The 17804-nt window shown below is 40.4% G+C and overlaps 1 protein-coding gene across 2 annotated transcripts in view; it reads right to left on the minus strand.

Moving 5' to 3' along the window:
• The window catches only part of RNLS (renalase, FAD dependent amine oxidase), a 132188-nt gene that overhangs the window by 19040 nt on the left and 95344 nt on the right, over positions 1-17804 (minus strand). Inside the window, exon 5 of one of the 2 annotated variants that reach the window (XM_067552789.1) lies at positions 15680-15853. The exons of the other annotated variant lie outside the window; for it this stretch is intronic. Coding sequence (XP_067408890.1) covers positions 15680-15853 — 174 coding nt within the window. The remainder of the gene's footprint in view (positions 1-15679; positions 15854-17804) is intronic. 2 annotated transcript variants of the gene reach the window in all.

Here is a 17804-nt window from a genome sequence, read left to right on the forward strand (position 1 = left end):
GACTCCCCACACTTTGCAATTCTTAGAGAACTCTATGGTAGCAATGCCCTATGCCCCCCCAAAATACTACGTGGCAACATGGGCTACATCCTTATCCTTACCACTCCAGGCCAGGGACAGTAAGGGAAACCACAGCTTCACAAACATTGACCTATGAAAACCAAAGCTGCTGTATGTGTAACCACAATGAACTATATTTATGCACGGAAATGGACAGCAATGTTTGGTGCCTTTCCAATTTTAAAGTTCCGGTCTGTTAATCTATATTAAAAGTTTGTATTGCATTGCCTGGTTTTTTTGCACACTGATTTTCTGCACTGTTTTTGCCACTCAGTAAATTTCTATTTTTTTTAAAATAAAACATATGTACTGTTTCACAACACATGTTGTAGAAAGCATAGCAGAACTCCAAGCATCCAGTGCTTGTAAATGTACAGCATTACAGAACTCATTGGTTCAGGAAAACAGTGTCTCATATTTATAAACGTTCTGCAAGCATTACACAATTCCTAACAGCTCTCAGAGCTCTAGGCCCCTAGAGAACAGTCTAGCACAGAGACTTCTGGGGTGCTCTTTCAACCACATGGCTCCACACTGAGCTCTTGTAATGGGCCTTGTGTCTGGCTGTTCAGAGTCAGCATGCAGCTGCTCCACTTCCACCCTAGTGGCAGCTCTGCCCCCTTTATCTCACAGATATTATGCAGGACACAAGAGGCAGCTTTAATCATTGGGATATTTTTCTCACTGAAATCCAGTCTGGTGAGTAAACACCACCAGCGTCCCTTCAACCAAAAGCAAACTCCACAGTCATTCTGCACTTGCAGAACTGATAGTTGAATCTTTCCTTGAGGCTGAGCTAGGGGAGCAAGGGATAAGTGGGGTCTCCCAGGATCACTACTGGTATTTCAATATTGCCAATGGTAATCCACTAGTTGGGAAAGAAAGTCTCTACTTGCAACTCTCTGAACATTCCTGTGTTCTTAAAGATGTAAGCGTCGTGCACCTTCCCTGACCAGCCTACGTTGATGTAAATGAACTGTCCCTTGTGATCCACCACTGCTTGTACAATCAGAGAAAAGTAACCCTTTCTGTTGATGTACTCTGTGGCAAAGCAGGCTGGTGACAAAATAGGAATATGTGTGCTATCTATCATCTCAATACAGTTCAGGAACCCCACTGCTGCAAATCCATCTGCTGTGGCCAGCATACTGCCAAGAATCCCAGTTTTGCATAGCGCAACACACTTGCATGACAGTGGTCTCCTCTATGGATTTGCTCACTGATTAGTAGCAATCCAAGTTTACAAGCCTCCAGAGTGTGATCACCACTTGCTTTTCCACTGTCAACTCACTGATTCACAGATGTGGCCTTTCACATCAAAATGTTCTACTGCCACTACTTGTCATCCCAAACCTGCATTACGATGCCATCCCACTAGTCAGTGCTCGTTTCTCGGGCCCAGAAGCCTGTTAGGCAGCATATTACACGTATTTCTGAAATCTGCAATAGCTTACAGTTTGCTCTCTGTTGCAATTCATGGTGTTGATTTTCATCTATAATTCCTGATATGTCTTGGGACCCAAGTAATTAAAAGGCCACATTTTTCCATGAGCTGAGATTAGCCATGTAGTTTTTGCTCACAGTGACCAGATTTTAAATGGCTGGCAACTATGGACAGGGTTTTGTCAATGGCTTTTCCTCTTGACCTGACAGAGCCTTCATCTATTGACCTTTGGAGCTTGCTTCTTTTCTTAGGGCTCAGTTATGGCTTAATGGCCCAACCCCCCAAAGCTCCTGGATGCTCTACACCTGTTTCACTAACATTTCAGATGGTGCAGCATGTTCCCCTCTGCACATCAACTAGCTTTGCTAGCTAGTAGAGAGACAGGGCCTAGCTTCTACTCCCCACTTAGGGGTTGATCATGCACGTTGGGATGCTAGAAGTGAACTATCCCTACCCTAGAAGCACAAAGGGGAAAGACACCTTTGGCTTTCCCCACCAAGGCAGTAGCCACTCAGCCTGACTTTTGCCTGAGTGAAGGACTATTGGAAGGTTTTTTTTTCAAAGTGGGTGAATATTTTTGTTACTCTGGGCTTTGTTGCTGCATGTATCGTATCTTTACAAGTTCTTGCACACGCATTCAGAAAGGGGGCTTATCTGAATGATCACTGAATGTTTTAATAAAACAAATATTCCTAACCCGCTGTGACTTGTTGTGCTTAGTAGCCTGAGATTTCCATAGAGGGGCTGGTTCTTTAAAATCTCTCATCTCCTCTGTAGCATGTGCAAAACAAACTTCAGAAAACAGTCAGTTGAGTTTTTAATTTCTCCTGAAAGCTACTCCGTTTGGAGATCTTCCAGATTCCATTGAGTCAGAGTCTTGTAGTTTTGAAACATGCAAACTGTTAAGGATCCAGTTCACCCTCAAGCCTTTTCTCCATAGAAGCACTGGTCACGGGAATAACTCTATGGAGATTTTTCCCAAAAGCACCAGAGTATAGGGGGATGGGACAGCTCAGCCACCACACCTAACTACCTAAAGTTGCTGCAGGGGGCCTGAGTGATACGCACAGTTGTCAGGGAAGTAACACTTGCAGTTACCTCTCCCAATTTGCTTAGATCAGATGACAGCAGCTAACCCAAGAAGCAGTGCTTCTTATCATCGGACATTTTTGGGGGGGGTGGTGTGATGCAAACAAACCACTGATGCATACAACACTGTGATATAACATACAAAAGTCAGTTAAAGAACTTTGTAACGGCCAGTCATTTCAGGGATAGCATATGTAGACAAGTAGAAATAGAATGAAAGCATAAGTTTGCTCACAATTCCTCTCTCCATCCCTGATCCTGTGTGTATAATGAATCCAAACAATGGACACAATCGTGCTGAAAGTCACAGGTAACATAGTGGATGAGAACTGGTTACATCTCTGACTATTTTGGTGGGTGAGCAGCTGATTTGACCATTCGCTTATGTTGCCAGAGTTCATAGCGTTCAGCACTCACATATTAGTGTGACCGGTGCACACCCTCCTAAGAAAGGCAAGTTTGCTCCTGGATTTTGTTTTAGGTTTCTAGGCTTGCTTGGGTGGGTGAGGTTCCACGTTGTGCAGGAGGTCAGACTAGATGATCATAATGGTCCCTTCTGACCTTAAAGTCTATGAGACTATGCTTGCAGTGAACAAGGCAGTCCCATTTGCCATCATGATTAGAGATAGGAGAGCAAAACATGCTCCAATGCTATGCAGACATCAGGAAGTAAAGTCTGGAACTGGTTTTACTAGTCATATAGCATGTTTACACTGCAGTATAAGCCCTAGTTCAAACTTAGGCTCAATCCCAACTCCACATTCTACCTACATACACATCTGTCCGACTTGGGCCAGTATAAGCCCTCAGGATCTGGGCCCTAAGACCTGCCACCTGGATGGGTCTGAGCCCAAGTCCCATGAGGACTTGCATCCGAACTACATAATTTTGCAGTGTGGGTGCAGCAGACCCAGGTCCCCAGACTCGTGTCCTGACAGTTCACCAACACTATCCTACAATCCTATGGGCCACCGTCCCCTGGACTTTCTATCCCAAGACTAGCAAATCAACTCCCAGGAAATGGAAACAAAACTACCTGTTTTAAATACAGCTGCCTGGCATTAAACCATTCCATTTCACTGTGGCTGTTCAACTGCCAACGGGGTGAACCGTCTCCTGAACTAGCTATGGCCACCAGCAAGATGAAGTCCTTTGCCAAGTGCACTGCTACTTGGTCATGGCACCACACTCAGACTCTGTTAAGTCTGTGGTGCGAGGCGAGCAAGACATTCAATTTTAGTACGAGAACCACAAATGTACCAAGAAATAGCAGATGAGCTGGCTGTGTTGGTTCATGAAAGTCCATAATGGGTGCACAAAATAACCCTGATTTCTGTTGCCTGTATGCATCTGTGACAGGTGCACTTTCTGGCTCAGTGGACTTGTGCATGGGTGACAAATTCACGGTCCAAAATACAGGGCTCTTAATGTTGTCCAGAAATGTGCCAGAGAAGAGGGAGGGGTGCAGTTCTTTAAGAGTCTGTATTATCATACGTGTTTGTATGTAGCCCATTGGTAGATGCGGTCATAGCAGGCTGTACCATAATCTATAGGAAGGCAGTAATCCATGTGGATGCTAATGCAGCATTCTGTTGATTTCACCTACGAATTTTGGCCTAATCACAGGTGCTGATAACTGTGGACTATTCCCATAATAGGAACACCAGAGAGGAAGACACAAGAAGGAACTGGGAGAGGAACAGGAGAGATTGCAATTGCTCTTCCTTGCTTGCCTCAGAAGCTAACAATTCCCTAGGACTGTAGGGGTGAGGCTATAGAGCATACAAGGGCAGTGGAAACTAATATTGTAAAACTACTGTGCAAGGTGGTTTACCAGAAAAAGATCTCTGAGCTGTTTGTGGACATGAGCAGAGGCAGGAGCAAGCGGGCCTTGGCAAAGTTTGAAATCCTGTTGGTGCTGTTTACAATCTGCCGAACGCACATTCAATCACCATTCTACACCTACTGAGAGTGGAATTAAACTTTATTTTGCCAGCGCCTCTGAAATCAGGAAAGGGAGTATGCAGGGTCCTCTAGAATAACAATGGGGACGGTAACTCTATTTATGACAATGTCATTTGGTGGGAATAGTGTCCCAGTCTGTCCATGAAGGTAGACTCCTTATTGGTAGAAACCCTGGCATCCTGAATGTTTCCTGTGCAGCCCACATTGGCATCCACAAATCAGCATCTGTAGTTGACAAGAACCTGCATAATAATGGAGTAGGACCCTTGGCGATTTATGTACTCATGTGCCTTGAGAGAGGTAAACCATGGTGAACCTGGTGCAGTTTGGAAACCCCATTCTCTCTAAACCATCATTTACTTGAGGGATATTGTTTGTGCCAACCACCTTTTGGGTAAATCACATGCCTCACTGCTTCAGAAAATTCTACCATTACAGTTCCCACAGTTGGCTTTCTAACACCAAACTTCTCAGCAACGGACCTGTAGCAGGCTAGGGTAGCAGCTTCCAGAGGGTTATAGCATCCTGTTATTGACAAGGATGGCAGCTCTCATGCATGTGTTCTGATGCTGCAGGGTCAGGGCAAGCTGCTCGCAAAGCTCCAGAAATGTAGCTTTCTTCGTGCAAAAGTTCTGGAGTCAATGCTGGTCTTCCCAGTTCTGCATGACTATGTGATCCCATCAGACTGTGCTTGTGGCCCTGCTCCAGAAACAACAATCTACACTATATGGTGGCATCAGTGGCTATACTGAGAATTGTGAGCAGCATCAGCCAGCTTGAGTCTGCCGTGTTTGTATCGTCATTGTCCTCCTCCAAAAGTGCCTTTGGTAGATCAGAAAATGCCACTGAAATGTTCACCAGCATCTCATGGATGCTTAGCCCATTTCCTGAAGCAGAAGTGAAAGTGCAAACAGGACATGTTCTTCAAATGATGACTCCTCCATGTTTCAGACTGCTGTTGCCGGGAGCATGTAGCCCCAAAAGACCACTCGGCAGGAAGTGTTGGCAGGCTGTGACAACTTCATGTAAAAAGTGCCATTGGATGGACAGTCAAGTTTTCCCACAGGGCACCACAAATTAAGGACTAGAGCAGCTACGGCTAGGGAGGGCACTAGGAAGCCTGGGATAGTCTGGTTTGGTTCAGCTCTGCATAGAGCAGTATAGATGCCTGATCACAGGTGTGAGACCTGGGTCCGGAAATTCTAAACTCTGGGTCAATATTCAGTGTGGATGTTCAAACCTGGCCTTATAAACACCGAGCGTGTGGGCTCGAGTCCCACAGAGCTGGATTTACACTGCAGTGTAGATATAGCCATTTAACCCACATTAGCAGGCCTCAGTCTCCTGACCTTCTTTTAGTTAATTTAGCCGTGAATAGCGCAAGGGACATGAAACTTCTTCCTGCATTTTTTTTTTTGATGTTTCAGCCTCCTTTGACTTCAGGATCCACAGCAATTATACTTTTTTAAAGGTGAATTCTGTCCTTTAGTCTTTGAGTCTTTTTATAAAGTTCCTAACACTGATAACTCCTCTCAAACCTACTGGCTCAATGCCAATAATTCAGTTTAACATCTGGCTCTTCAGATCACAAAGATCTTTGATCCTTGAAAAATACTGGACCTATTGACAGACATCTATCTTAACAAGAATTCACTAAAAGTCATATCCCAAACAGGTATTTTTCTCCAGCTGATCAGTGTCTTCATTTTCAGTAACACCGCCAGATACTGCGAGGGTGGAAAATTAACTGAATATAAATTCATACTCTGATTTTCTTATGAATTCTGAAGGACACAGTCATAAATGGATTAGTTTTTCTTGTTTTACCATGTCACAAAATGCTAACAATAGGGGATACCTGATTCAAGGTAAAAAATTCAGAGATTAAATCCATTTCTTTGAGGATTCGTTTTACTTTCAGATATATAGAAAAGAATCATACATTATGTTGTGTTTGGAGTATTATCTCAATGGATTCTTTTCCAAAATCTGTAAAGAAGCAGAAAAAGAAAGTGGTCTTTACATGCATTTATACTTTGCAAAACACACAATTTGGCAGGGAAGAGAATGAGGAAAGGAGATTATAAGATTCTGAATGGGAGAGCTTCATGAAATATGCTTATTTGTATTTGACTTGGATGGCATTCATTTTCATTAATTTTGTGGTTTAAAGCACTTAGGCAAATTATTATTGTTCCCTACTTGTTAATGTCCTTCAGAAATGCCTAACTTTTCTATCAGCCTTTCCTCTAGGAAACTCAGTTTTACTCACTCAAGTTTGATAGGTATATTTTAAATGTTTAGCTCAAATGAATCTTAATTAAAGATACAGTACCATATCCATGGTGAAACCATTCATCAAGTCTCTAGCACCAGAGTCTTAGCTGAAAATTGACTTCTGGGTTTAAACAGTGAATAAAATTTAAAAAATATTTTGGGCTCTTTGCATCGGTTCTGTTCTCTGCTGAATGGGCACAAAGTGAACAGATTCTGGCGGGAGCTGGTCAGCAGAGAATTCCCATTGTCGAGAGGAACTCTCTGCAGGGGTATGCCTGGCCAAGCCAGATGCTGTGGCAGCCACCCCCTAACCTTTGGTGAGAGGGCAGGAATGAGGCATGCTAGGATCACCTATCTTCCACTGGCATAAGTTAGAGCAGGCCCTTAACTGCTCCAACTTCTATAAGGGCTGACTGGCATATGATGAGGGAGCTGCAACTGGGCAAAATTGCCTCCACCCTGCATCCTAGCAGAGCTTGGACTCAGTGGAGATTTTAAGTCCTTTGGTTTTTCAACTTGTTTTAGTGCTGTATTCTGACAACTCTTTTCATGCTGAGTAGTACTTTACTCTTAAAGTACTGCTACTGATTTCAGTGAGGCTACTTACAGAACTAGCTGCTACCTAGGGAAAGGTGTCAGAATATGGCCCTTAAGGTTTTAAAGACACTTTTGTGTAATATGGCATACAATATTAACAGCTTAAAATTGGATCACTTCTATTAGTCAAGAATATAGATGTGCAAGGCAAATTAGTGACTATGCATATAAAATAATGAAATCTCAGCAAAACTTAGACACTTCTAAAGTTCCATTAAAGATGAAGAAAAAAGGGAGGTTTTATTTGCTTAGTCATCTTCAGTAGTTTGTGGGGAGGGGAAAAAAGGGGACTTTGCATGGATCAAACTGAACCACACAGTCTCTCATGCAGAACATTACAGTGGTTCATTTGTTCATAAGTATTTTCTAACTTGTAGATTGTAAAAGCTTCTGTTATCTTTACAGATAAAACGAAAAATGTTGGTCCACAAATTCTATCAAAGTCAGGCTGTGTAATCATTCAGTTTAGAAGAAAATGTAGAGCTTTCAACATAGCAGCAATCTGTGATCAGTGTGGTGATATTTATTACCAGATGTGCCCCAAAACTTCTGTGTAATTGATGTAAACAGTGAGATGCTTCTGACAAACTGTATCTTTAGCTCAGCTAAAAAGCCAAGGTTCAGAAATAGTCAAAGTTTAGTGCTCCTTTAGCTAGTGGTAAATAATCTGACAAAGTTACAGGTTTTGCTTGGTCAGTCACTACATATTTTGCAACCTGAGAATTAATTAACCTCTGATTCTGGGATGCCTGGCATCCCTCAGTCTTGGGATCAGAGAAGCTGAAAACTATACCTTTGATGAAGAGGACGAAGAAACAGAGAACGGCAGACTTTAAAAAAAAAGCATCACGTTCAGAAGACAAAGGCATAAAAACAGGGATATATTCAAGGCCTTCTGAGTTGTTTTAATTACACAAGAGAATATTTTGTGAGCATCTTGCATCCCTCTCCTCTCTAGTCTGAATGCTGATCAGGTTAGTGCTGCGTTCCAATGCAAAGAAATAAGGAACTGCTGTACCCTTTAGTCCTGGGTAAGATAAGGTCAGGATTTGGCCCTGGGTGAAGGACCCGATAGTTGCTTCAAATTGCTATTGAAGTAAGAATTGGGCAGCCCTCACAGGGCAGAGGCCAACATTTCTGGGAGGGGAAAAAAAAAAATAGAAGCCAGCTGTATTTGTCCAAAGATAATTATACACCCTGAGAGAATTTTATGTGCTTGGCCTGAATTGGTGATCACTATTCAATTCCTATGCTAAAATATTTAACACCGACAAAACATTGCCATATTAACACCCTTGTTCAGCCTCCACAGAGGCGCCAAGAACTGAATGTACAGAGAATGAACATCTTCGCTCTTAGAAGTGGTCGCTCTGGCTCCTGACTGAAGCATGTTTGTGGGGAGTGTGAGAAAACTTGTGCAACAGCCTGTGTTTGCTGTATCTGCTCTGCGGTTTAGAGAGAAGACTCAGTAACTTTCAACAAAACAAAAACCACTGTGAACTTTGAAACAATAGCCACACCCTAGCTTCTGGCTTTAGCAAAACAGGAGCAATTACTTCCATGTAATTACTAAAGATGTCCAACAATAAGGAAATCCAGAAAAAATTCCCACTGGTTCATCTGAACAATACTAAAACTGGAAGGAACAATTCTGTAGCCGGGGGAGCAAGACCCATTTTCACCACAGGTTTGATTACACCTGCTTCTCAATAGGTTTAGTAAAACAGTGGTTAAAAACTATTCTGGTCACTAGACCACTGTCTATACTGTGAATCCCACTATTATTAACAGGGGTTGCTTGGAAGTTTTTGGCAAGTCTCTTCCTCATATAGGTAGCCAAAGGGACTTACTTATAAACCTCAGGTTGCAACCCAACCTGCAAATGGGGCATCTTTATTTATAAGGCTGCCATAAGCACTTTACCATCTTTCATACAGGAAAATCTACCAGGTTTTTTTCCTCACATGTTCCTGGGAAGTGGAGGATACCAGCGTCACAAAACCTGGAGTTAGAAGAGATTTAAAAAGGAAAGATACTTTATTTCCTGCTAGTCTGTAGATTTTGATGGCAGTTAATGTGAGACATGGCGTATCTTCTGACATTATCCCAAAATCCATTTTGAGTGTGAAGATTTGGGGGAGGGATTTTGCTTTCTCCTCAGCAAAATAAGCTATTAAAGCTAGGCAGGCAACAGAAAAAGGAGTGCATAAATGCACTCTGTGACAGTAGCAGCAGAGAATCTGAGGCAAAAGGGGAATGGCCTCACTTGTTCCTTAGACCTTGTGGATAAGGCTGAACTGCCTCACTATTTTCAGTAAGAGAGGAATGCTCCAATCCCTCAGACTGGAAAAGAGGTCAGGACATAGAGGTAACAAAATTACATCTAAACTAAAAATACAAATTTCTAAAACCTAGAAATAAACAGGAAAAATACATGAATTTCCTCCAAAATGCCATTATTAATTGAATCTATTTCATTGATTGGTAAAAGAACAGACTGTTCTTGAAGTCTCTTAAAAATATTCATGGTGTGCAGAGGTTCTTTTATTCTGCATGGTATCGCTGTAATGTGCGGACTATATCTCAGAAGAACTCATGTAAGGAGAATCTGAACAGTACTAGATTTCTGATCCAGTATTTCTTTATCCTCATGGATAGTTTCTGATTGGCTTAATAATAAGCAGGCAGACTAGGGATGGGATTATCAAGGAAATTCACATGTAATAAGCTACAGACTCTTCCATGAGACAAAGCTTTAGCTGTTACCTATTCCTAAAATTGCTCTATTGGTACTGAGGGATAAAGGAGTCTTCCCTTTACAACCCAAAAAGGATACTTAAGAATTATGCTGAACATGAAAAAGTGTCTTTTCTTCTTTTAAACTGTATAATGACATAGCCGATTAAACAAGAGAAGGGAACTTACTACCTTTTTGTGAGTCATTCATCTTTTATATCTATAGAAAGCAAAGATTCTGCAGTCTTATGAATATGATTTTTGGAATAATTTTGCTGAAGCAGTCCCACTGTCCCTTATAAATATAAATATTGATGGAGTTTTTAAAACCAACTATTGTGTAATTATTTAATATACATACATACTATGCAGAGAATTTAATATACAATAGAAGTAGGCTCTTTTCATGATGCAATGTTCAATAACATTACATCTGCAGGTGTGAGCCGCATTAAAAAACAATGAGTCAGCTCCTCAGCTTGTGTATATAGGTGTGACTCCATCGAGGCTACTGGCTGAGCATACTCCATATGGAGACTGGGAATGGTGGTATCAGTGATTTTTACTACTGATTTTTCTGTTATATGATATACATCCAGAAGGTGAGACCAGCTGAAGTAACTGATACTGTGATTGATAAGGAGCTAGAATTTTCAGGTAAGAATGAGGCTACTGTAACAGTTGCTTTTTAAAACCCCGTACAGATTTTACAAATGCAGGGATTGGTTCAGTCCTGCAGGCACCACAGAGTTCAGTTTGCAACCACTGAGTCCCCAGAGTCTTTCCAGTAGAGGCTGCCCATGGAAATCACAGAATCAGTGCATCACCTGCCCACCCACTCTCTGTCTTGACTCAGTCCATTGTGTGTTGTGTTTGCCATCTTCTGATCCACCAGAGTAGGGATTGGAGTCAGCTTGTGCTGACATATCCTCCATCTGAGAAGACTTGCTATTTCTAGTCCACATCGGAGCTTGTCTGATAGAGTAAACTGGGCCAACACTGAAAATTGCACAGAGTAATTTACCATCAAGGAAATCCAGAGCCTTTTGTTCTGCTCCTGAATCAGAGTACTCAAACTGTATAAATTTAGCCCTAGTCAAGTTCTGCCTTCACCTATGCACCTGCACAACCAACTCATGCCAATAAGGATGCATCGCTGTGAGATCAAGTTTGGTATATAGTAGCTATGTGTAGTGGATTCATAGGGAAACTTTACCTAGAGGACAGAGGTTGCAATTTCTCTCTCAATGACATACTAAAAGGGCAGGTCTACTCTAGAAGTGCTACATTGGCGCATCTACATGCTGTAGCACGTCTGGTGAAAACACTGTATGCTGACGGGAGAGCACTCTCCTGTTAGCATAATTACTTCACCTCCACGGGGAAGCTATATTGGCGGGAGACCGTCTAGTGTAGACCTGCCCTACGTGTGATGGGACAAGTGTAAGTGGTAGTGTAGTCCTGCCTTGAATGTGATGGGACAGACTCTGCTCACTCCTCCTTGTTAACAGAGCACCCTATCCTATAGGAATAGGGAGGGCCAAAGCAAGGTCACTTCTCCTTTGCAGAGAGGGATACACTAGCCATTGAGTTTTTTGCAACCTCTGGGCCACTATAGCAGCTTCAGAGCTGCTCCAATGGAAGATTCCTTCCTTATCTGTCCCTTGTGAAGATCCTCAGCACATAGTGAAGTCAAGGGTTACCTATGCAGGATCAAGTTTTATAACACAACTCAGAGTGGGAATCTTGAGCAGTACCTCCCAGGATATCAAGGTGCAGTTAAAAGGATACTGTACATTACTTTATACAGTTACTGGGTCTCCTAGCAGTGATATATGGCCTGAATCTAATGTACAGTAAATACAACATAAAGAATTCATTTACCTGATTAACACAGAGTGGTAAGCAGTGCCTATGTGGAAGCACAGTAATGCCCTAAGTGAACATTCCTTAAAATGAACAAAATTTCTATTTCTGTATTCTTTCTTCATTTACTTCTCATCTGCCAAACTCTGACAACCGACTAGCTTTGATAACAAACTGCATCCTATCATGATTTTAGTAACAGGCTGATTGTTCACATTTTATTTGGAAATCTCACCAGTATAAAGTCAAACTACCACTATAAAGTGCTATTTATTTTTGTTCCTTATCTTCTGTTATTTGCTAAATGAGTCAAAGTGATAATTACCAAGTCTTGTGTAAACAAACAAACAAAACAAAAAATACTTGGGACTTCTGTAAAGAGCAATGGAATGTAACAGCCATAAATAATCTTGCCTTTGTGTAGACAGCATATGCATATCTATTTTAGCAACATCTATTACTTTGAAAAATAACTCAGCTTCCCATGACAGAAGGCTGCAGTGCTCTTCAAGCACTCTGTTGTTTGCCAACAAGATTTCATCTGCAGTGTAAAACCCAGATAATATAAAATCTTTGTTTAATGTATTGTGAATTATTATTGTACATAAAAGTACATGAAAGTAAGTGGGGAAGTGTTTCCCGCACCGTTCATGTTTCATTTGTATCTTGCCACTATCTCTTATTAAACATTATGTACATCTATCAAGGGTGCAATAAGAGAAAAATGAGAGTGTAAAATATTTATATATGTACTAAAATAAATCAAAGAAAACTTTGTAAAACAGTGTTTCTGTTACTATACCATTAATATAAATAAATTACACATTGCATGCTACTGGTGTGTGTGTATAATTATACATATTCCCATTAACTTTAGGAGTTTTGTATATGCCTAAATAAATGAGAATCTCTCGACAGTTTACATGTGCTATTCAGCTGTTTATATTTCTATTTATTAAAATATCCTTAATAAACAGAGCAAGGACATGTCTTTCAAACCTCCCATGCCATGAAGCAGCACCCACCATCAGAAATATTTCTCTGTTTCCTTGCTAACATGCATTATTCTCCCACTCCACTACTAGTTTTCTTGGAACAAAGTTGAAATTTGTAAAATTCTAGTTAACAAGGAACAGAGTACAAAAGAAAGGGCTGGCTGGCTGTTTATATGTTGTAATGAGGCCTTGTGGGAGGCAGCTCACGTGCAATTGCTGGTCCTCAGCTTGTTCAAACCCTGCAACTGCTATGCAGTTCGTTCCTCTTGAGAAATTGCACTTTCCTAGAGAAATTACCATCATGATATTTTGGAACCTTCACTCCGAGATGAAAAGAGTGAGTCATTTTGAATAGATGTGTGTTGATAATCTTTAGTAACGTATTAATGATATGTCCAAAACATTTGCTGCCCAGCTGGTTAAGTGCATCAATAAACAGTACCATCAGTCAGTATGCCTGAGGCAGGACAAGTCACTGGTTGAAACAAAACCTGAAAAAGATGCCAGATGATTTTGGTGGGACAAAGGAAATATTTAGAAGAGAGAGCCCAAACTATATCCTTACCCTCAATTTGGGGGCACTGTCTGATCATCAAGGGAGATGTCTTTTTGAGTTCTCATGCTCCTGAATACCAAAATAGCAGCAGTAACAAGAAATGCCTGTTATCATCCCCAGTGGCCAAGAGGCTGTGCCCTTTCCTATTGGGACCTGGTTACATCAATACAGAAGTTTTCCACCACCTGATTATCACAACTAGTTCCTGTAAATGTGAGGATGGAAGTCTGAGTATGCAACAGCTCATCTACTATGTAGCACAGCAAGACTCAAGCATATCACTTTGGAACTTCTTATTTTACACCGGATCCTTGTTCAGTATTGGATTCAGATCAAGGTCCAGATGGCGATCTTTCATGACCTCACACGAACTGCACCTGGGATATTTCAGGAACAACCCCTCTCTCTGAGCACTACTTGACAGCTGTATTATTTGGGGATGCTGGAGTTAGAAAACGGTGAAAATTGCCTTTCCAGGCAACTGGCCCATAGCTGTACCCTTACACCAGCAAGCAGAACGACCTCAAGTTTTCTTGTTGCCTGAGGGAAATGTGAGATCATCTCGTTGCCACAGCTTTCCCACAATAATAAAGCTAAAGAATGGCTTGCCTCACTTCCTGAAGAGGGTAACTAATATAATAATAGTTTTAAAATTCCATGTATTTGGCATAATAATACAAGGAAAAATAAATTCAATCTTTCTGATATGGTTGCTTTATACAATTTTGGAAACCTCAGTGGTAGGTGCATCTGAAGTACTCTCATAGACAGAAGCTGATCAGTGCACATACTCAGTATGAATTTAAACTCAATCAGTCCAGACTGAACAAGATACATAAAAAAGAAACATTTCTAGGTTCATATGCTTGCATAAAAAACCCTGCTTCAGTCCAGTTAATGAATACTATTTTGGTATTGATATAGCACCTGATTCTGAAAATCCTTACTAACTCCAGTTGTTCAATAGTTCATAGTATTTTCTGCGCAGCTCTCCACGTTTAGCAAAAATGGATAGATTGTTATTCCCATTTCACAGATGAAGTAATTGAAGTTAATTGACTTGGTCCAGGTCAGAAGAAATCAGTGGCAGAGCCAGGAAGAGAAATTCAGATCTCTTTACTCCTAACCCCATGCTCAAATCCACTAGACTATCACTGTCCCAGTTACATTTTTTAAATAGTTGTGCATTTCAGGATGTTCTAAGAAACTCTACCAAATATAAGTGCATGAGATTTAAATGAGGCAGTTAGACCCTAACTTCACACCAATCTATTGATAACAAACCTATGCCAGTTTTTATTTGCCAAGAATTCCAGTAATATAGGATTCACATTCTGCCCTTCCCCTAATAACAAAACAAAAAAATCCCTCCTCCCTGAAAAAAAGATTAATGGTTCACAAAAAATTCATATTGGAAAGTTGCCCATAGTTACTCTTAACATGACCCAGAGTAGTAGTTTTCCCATGGGATTCTTGCTAACTATGTTTAATAAGTACAGTATAATATCTGTTTTCATGACCATCTTCAACAAAGATGAGAGGTGTAAGCCTCACTGAATAACTGCTAAGCTCTTAAGCAGCACTCTGCAAAGTAGACTTGTGAAGTAATATTATACATACTGTAATCTCAAGGATTTACCATGATGAAAATGTAAACTAGCTAACACTGAATTAGACTGATCAGGCTTGATTATATAATTCATTAATAGTTCCAAACATGCTCAATGGAAAGATCAAGAGTTGTAAAATAATGGATCACGGTATATAAACCGGCATGTGCATGAATCAGTGTTTAAATAATGGAATGGAGACTATTTCTTGGAATAGTAACATTTGTGATGTTTTAAATCCTCTGACACTGTTTTCATAAAGTCAGTAATACAAACCATGTGCTGGGTGATGATTTTCTGAAAATTTCCCTGGTTTCATAGTGCATTTTTATTACAGGCCAAATGTGACATTAAATTTTATCCCCTGTGGCTTGGAGTTAAATACTTGCTCTTTTCAGAATAGCAACACTCAATTAAACAGCATTTTTCATGATCTACACTCTCTATTGTTACTGTGTTTAAGGGAAATAATAGGAGCACTGACCTATATTGCGCTTCTTATTATCGATGGAGATGAAGCGTATGCAGGGATTATTGGTGATGTACTGTGCAGCCCAGGGAACATCAATCCATGTGCCAGCTTCATAAAAGAGTCCCAGAGCGTAGCGAGAGGAGTAGCTCACAGATTCCAGTTGCTGCTTTTGACTTTCCTTAATTACTGTTGGAAAAAATTAGACAAGAACTTTTCTCTCAGAGCATTAAACGTGTGAGTATGATAGTTAAGCTGCTTAACCTTTTCCTAAAACAGGGACTAGAATGCTTAAAGGCTGTTTATCATTTAATATTAAAAACTAAAAGTTTCTTATTTCTTTCTGGGAGATTTATCCAAACATTTTAGAGGTACGGTATTAAGAGTGTATCCTTGACACGCTCAATTTTGTTAGTGGTTTATATCCTATTTTTCCAGTAGCAGACACTGACTTAAAGCTTTTATGAGAGGAGCCTGTTAGTGGAACTCTTAGTCCTGGTGTGCTCACTGGGGCTGCTCAGGTGAGAAAATGCTATTCAGGGTGTGTAAAGGGTTGCAGAATAAGGCACTAATGTAGCCAATGCACTATTGGTTATGTGATTCTGCCTAAACAAAATGGTTGTACGTATTAACAGACCCTTTAGGAACCCTTGAAACTTGGGAAAAAATAGTGACTTGGGCCCTGATTCTGCGGTCTATCCTATTCCAACAAAGTTTAGGCTTAATTTTAGGGATGGGCTCATATCCTGTTGACATCAGTGTTAAGTATTACTTAAAGTTAAGCATGTGCTTTAGTGCTTTACTGAATTAGGCTTTAGGGCTCAGTCTTCTGAGGTATAGATCAGAAGAGCACTGAACCACTGCTAGGGCAACTGAGCATAGCGCTTTGTTATTTATGATCCATAAGGTGAAGTAAACTGAAAATGGCTACTGCCAGATGATGGAGCAGGAAGAACATTGGGTCCAGAACACAGCCTGAAGCACTGGTCTTCATTGGCTGAGGAAGGTTATGTTTCAGGGGAACAGTGGGAAGCATTTTTATCAGTGATTAGTGCTCATGGCTGCCAATGTTTTATCTCTTCCAAGTGCCGCTCCAAAGCACACTCCAGCATCACGATTCATGGTGAGCAATAGGAAGAACTGCAAATCCTAACACAAAGGAATGACTCTCAGTTCATCTAGTTCAGTATCTTCTGTCCTCATCACATTTGAACTCTTTATTTTAATCTTGAGCTATATCAAGCATACAAATGATAAGCAACTTGATGAGCAAGGGAGCATAAAAAGAAATAACTGAAATAAAAAATAGTTTAAATCTATTCAGCAATAAATGTACTTTGTACAAAAGTCCAGATTTAAACTACCACCATCATAGAGAGGATAGAAAAAAATATCCAAAGGAATTTAAAATAAAATGTAATTCTTTTAGCTGCATGTATTTTAAGCTTATTTAGATGCTTTTAGTTCAACTCTAAGTCAAATTTTTCTGTTACCAACTTTTCTTTTTCTTCATTTTTATTAAGTTTGATTGTCATAATTTTGCAATCTTTATAAAATGTTGGAGAAAGTTTTTGTAACAGCAGATGGCAAACTTCAAAAATGATTGTTTCATCTGAGAAAACAGCAACAGTTACACTATTTACTGGGACAGAGATATGGTACATATTTTTGTATTGCTAAAGTATATGGTCAATAAGGTCTTTGAGACCTGAAGTTAGTAGACAATAAAGATGCAGTACAATTACAGGATGTCAGAGTTCCCTTGTCAAATGTGAAGTGTCTCCTTCCATTACCATGTTTTACAGTTTCAGTATCAAAACAGAGACAAGAAACCAATCTAGGAGAGACAAAAGACCAACTCTCAACACCTAGCTTTATACTGAATTACATCAACAGCAAAAGGATTAGCAGCTTTTATTAAGGAATTATTAGGCATACTGAATACTTGTATCCAATTATAATACTTCCTGTAGTCATACCACATACCTAGGCAGCACAACTGTTGGATAAATGGTGACATTTCAGGAAGAGGAAATAGACTGATTTTCTGTTCTTGTTAGTGTCATACTCATACCAACGTAATCTGCCTTCTATGATCAACATACATCAAATGGAAAAATGTTGATGTGGTTGGCCCTGC

This window comes from Emydura macquarii, unplaced genomic scaffold (assembly GCF_026122565.2).
Source record: "Emydura macquarii macquarii isolate MOO-44397 ecotype Brisbane River unplaced genomic scaffold, CSIRO-AGI_Emac_v2 contig_1390, whole genome shotgun sequence".
Classification (NCBI taxonomy): Eukaryota; Metazoa; Chordata; order Testudines; family Chelidae; genus Emydura; species Emydura macquarii.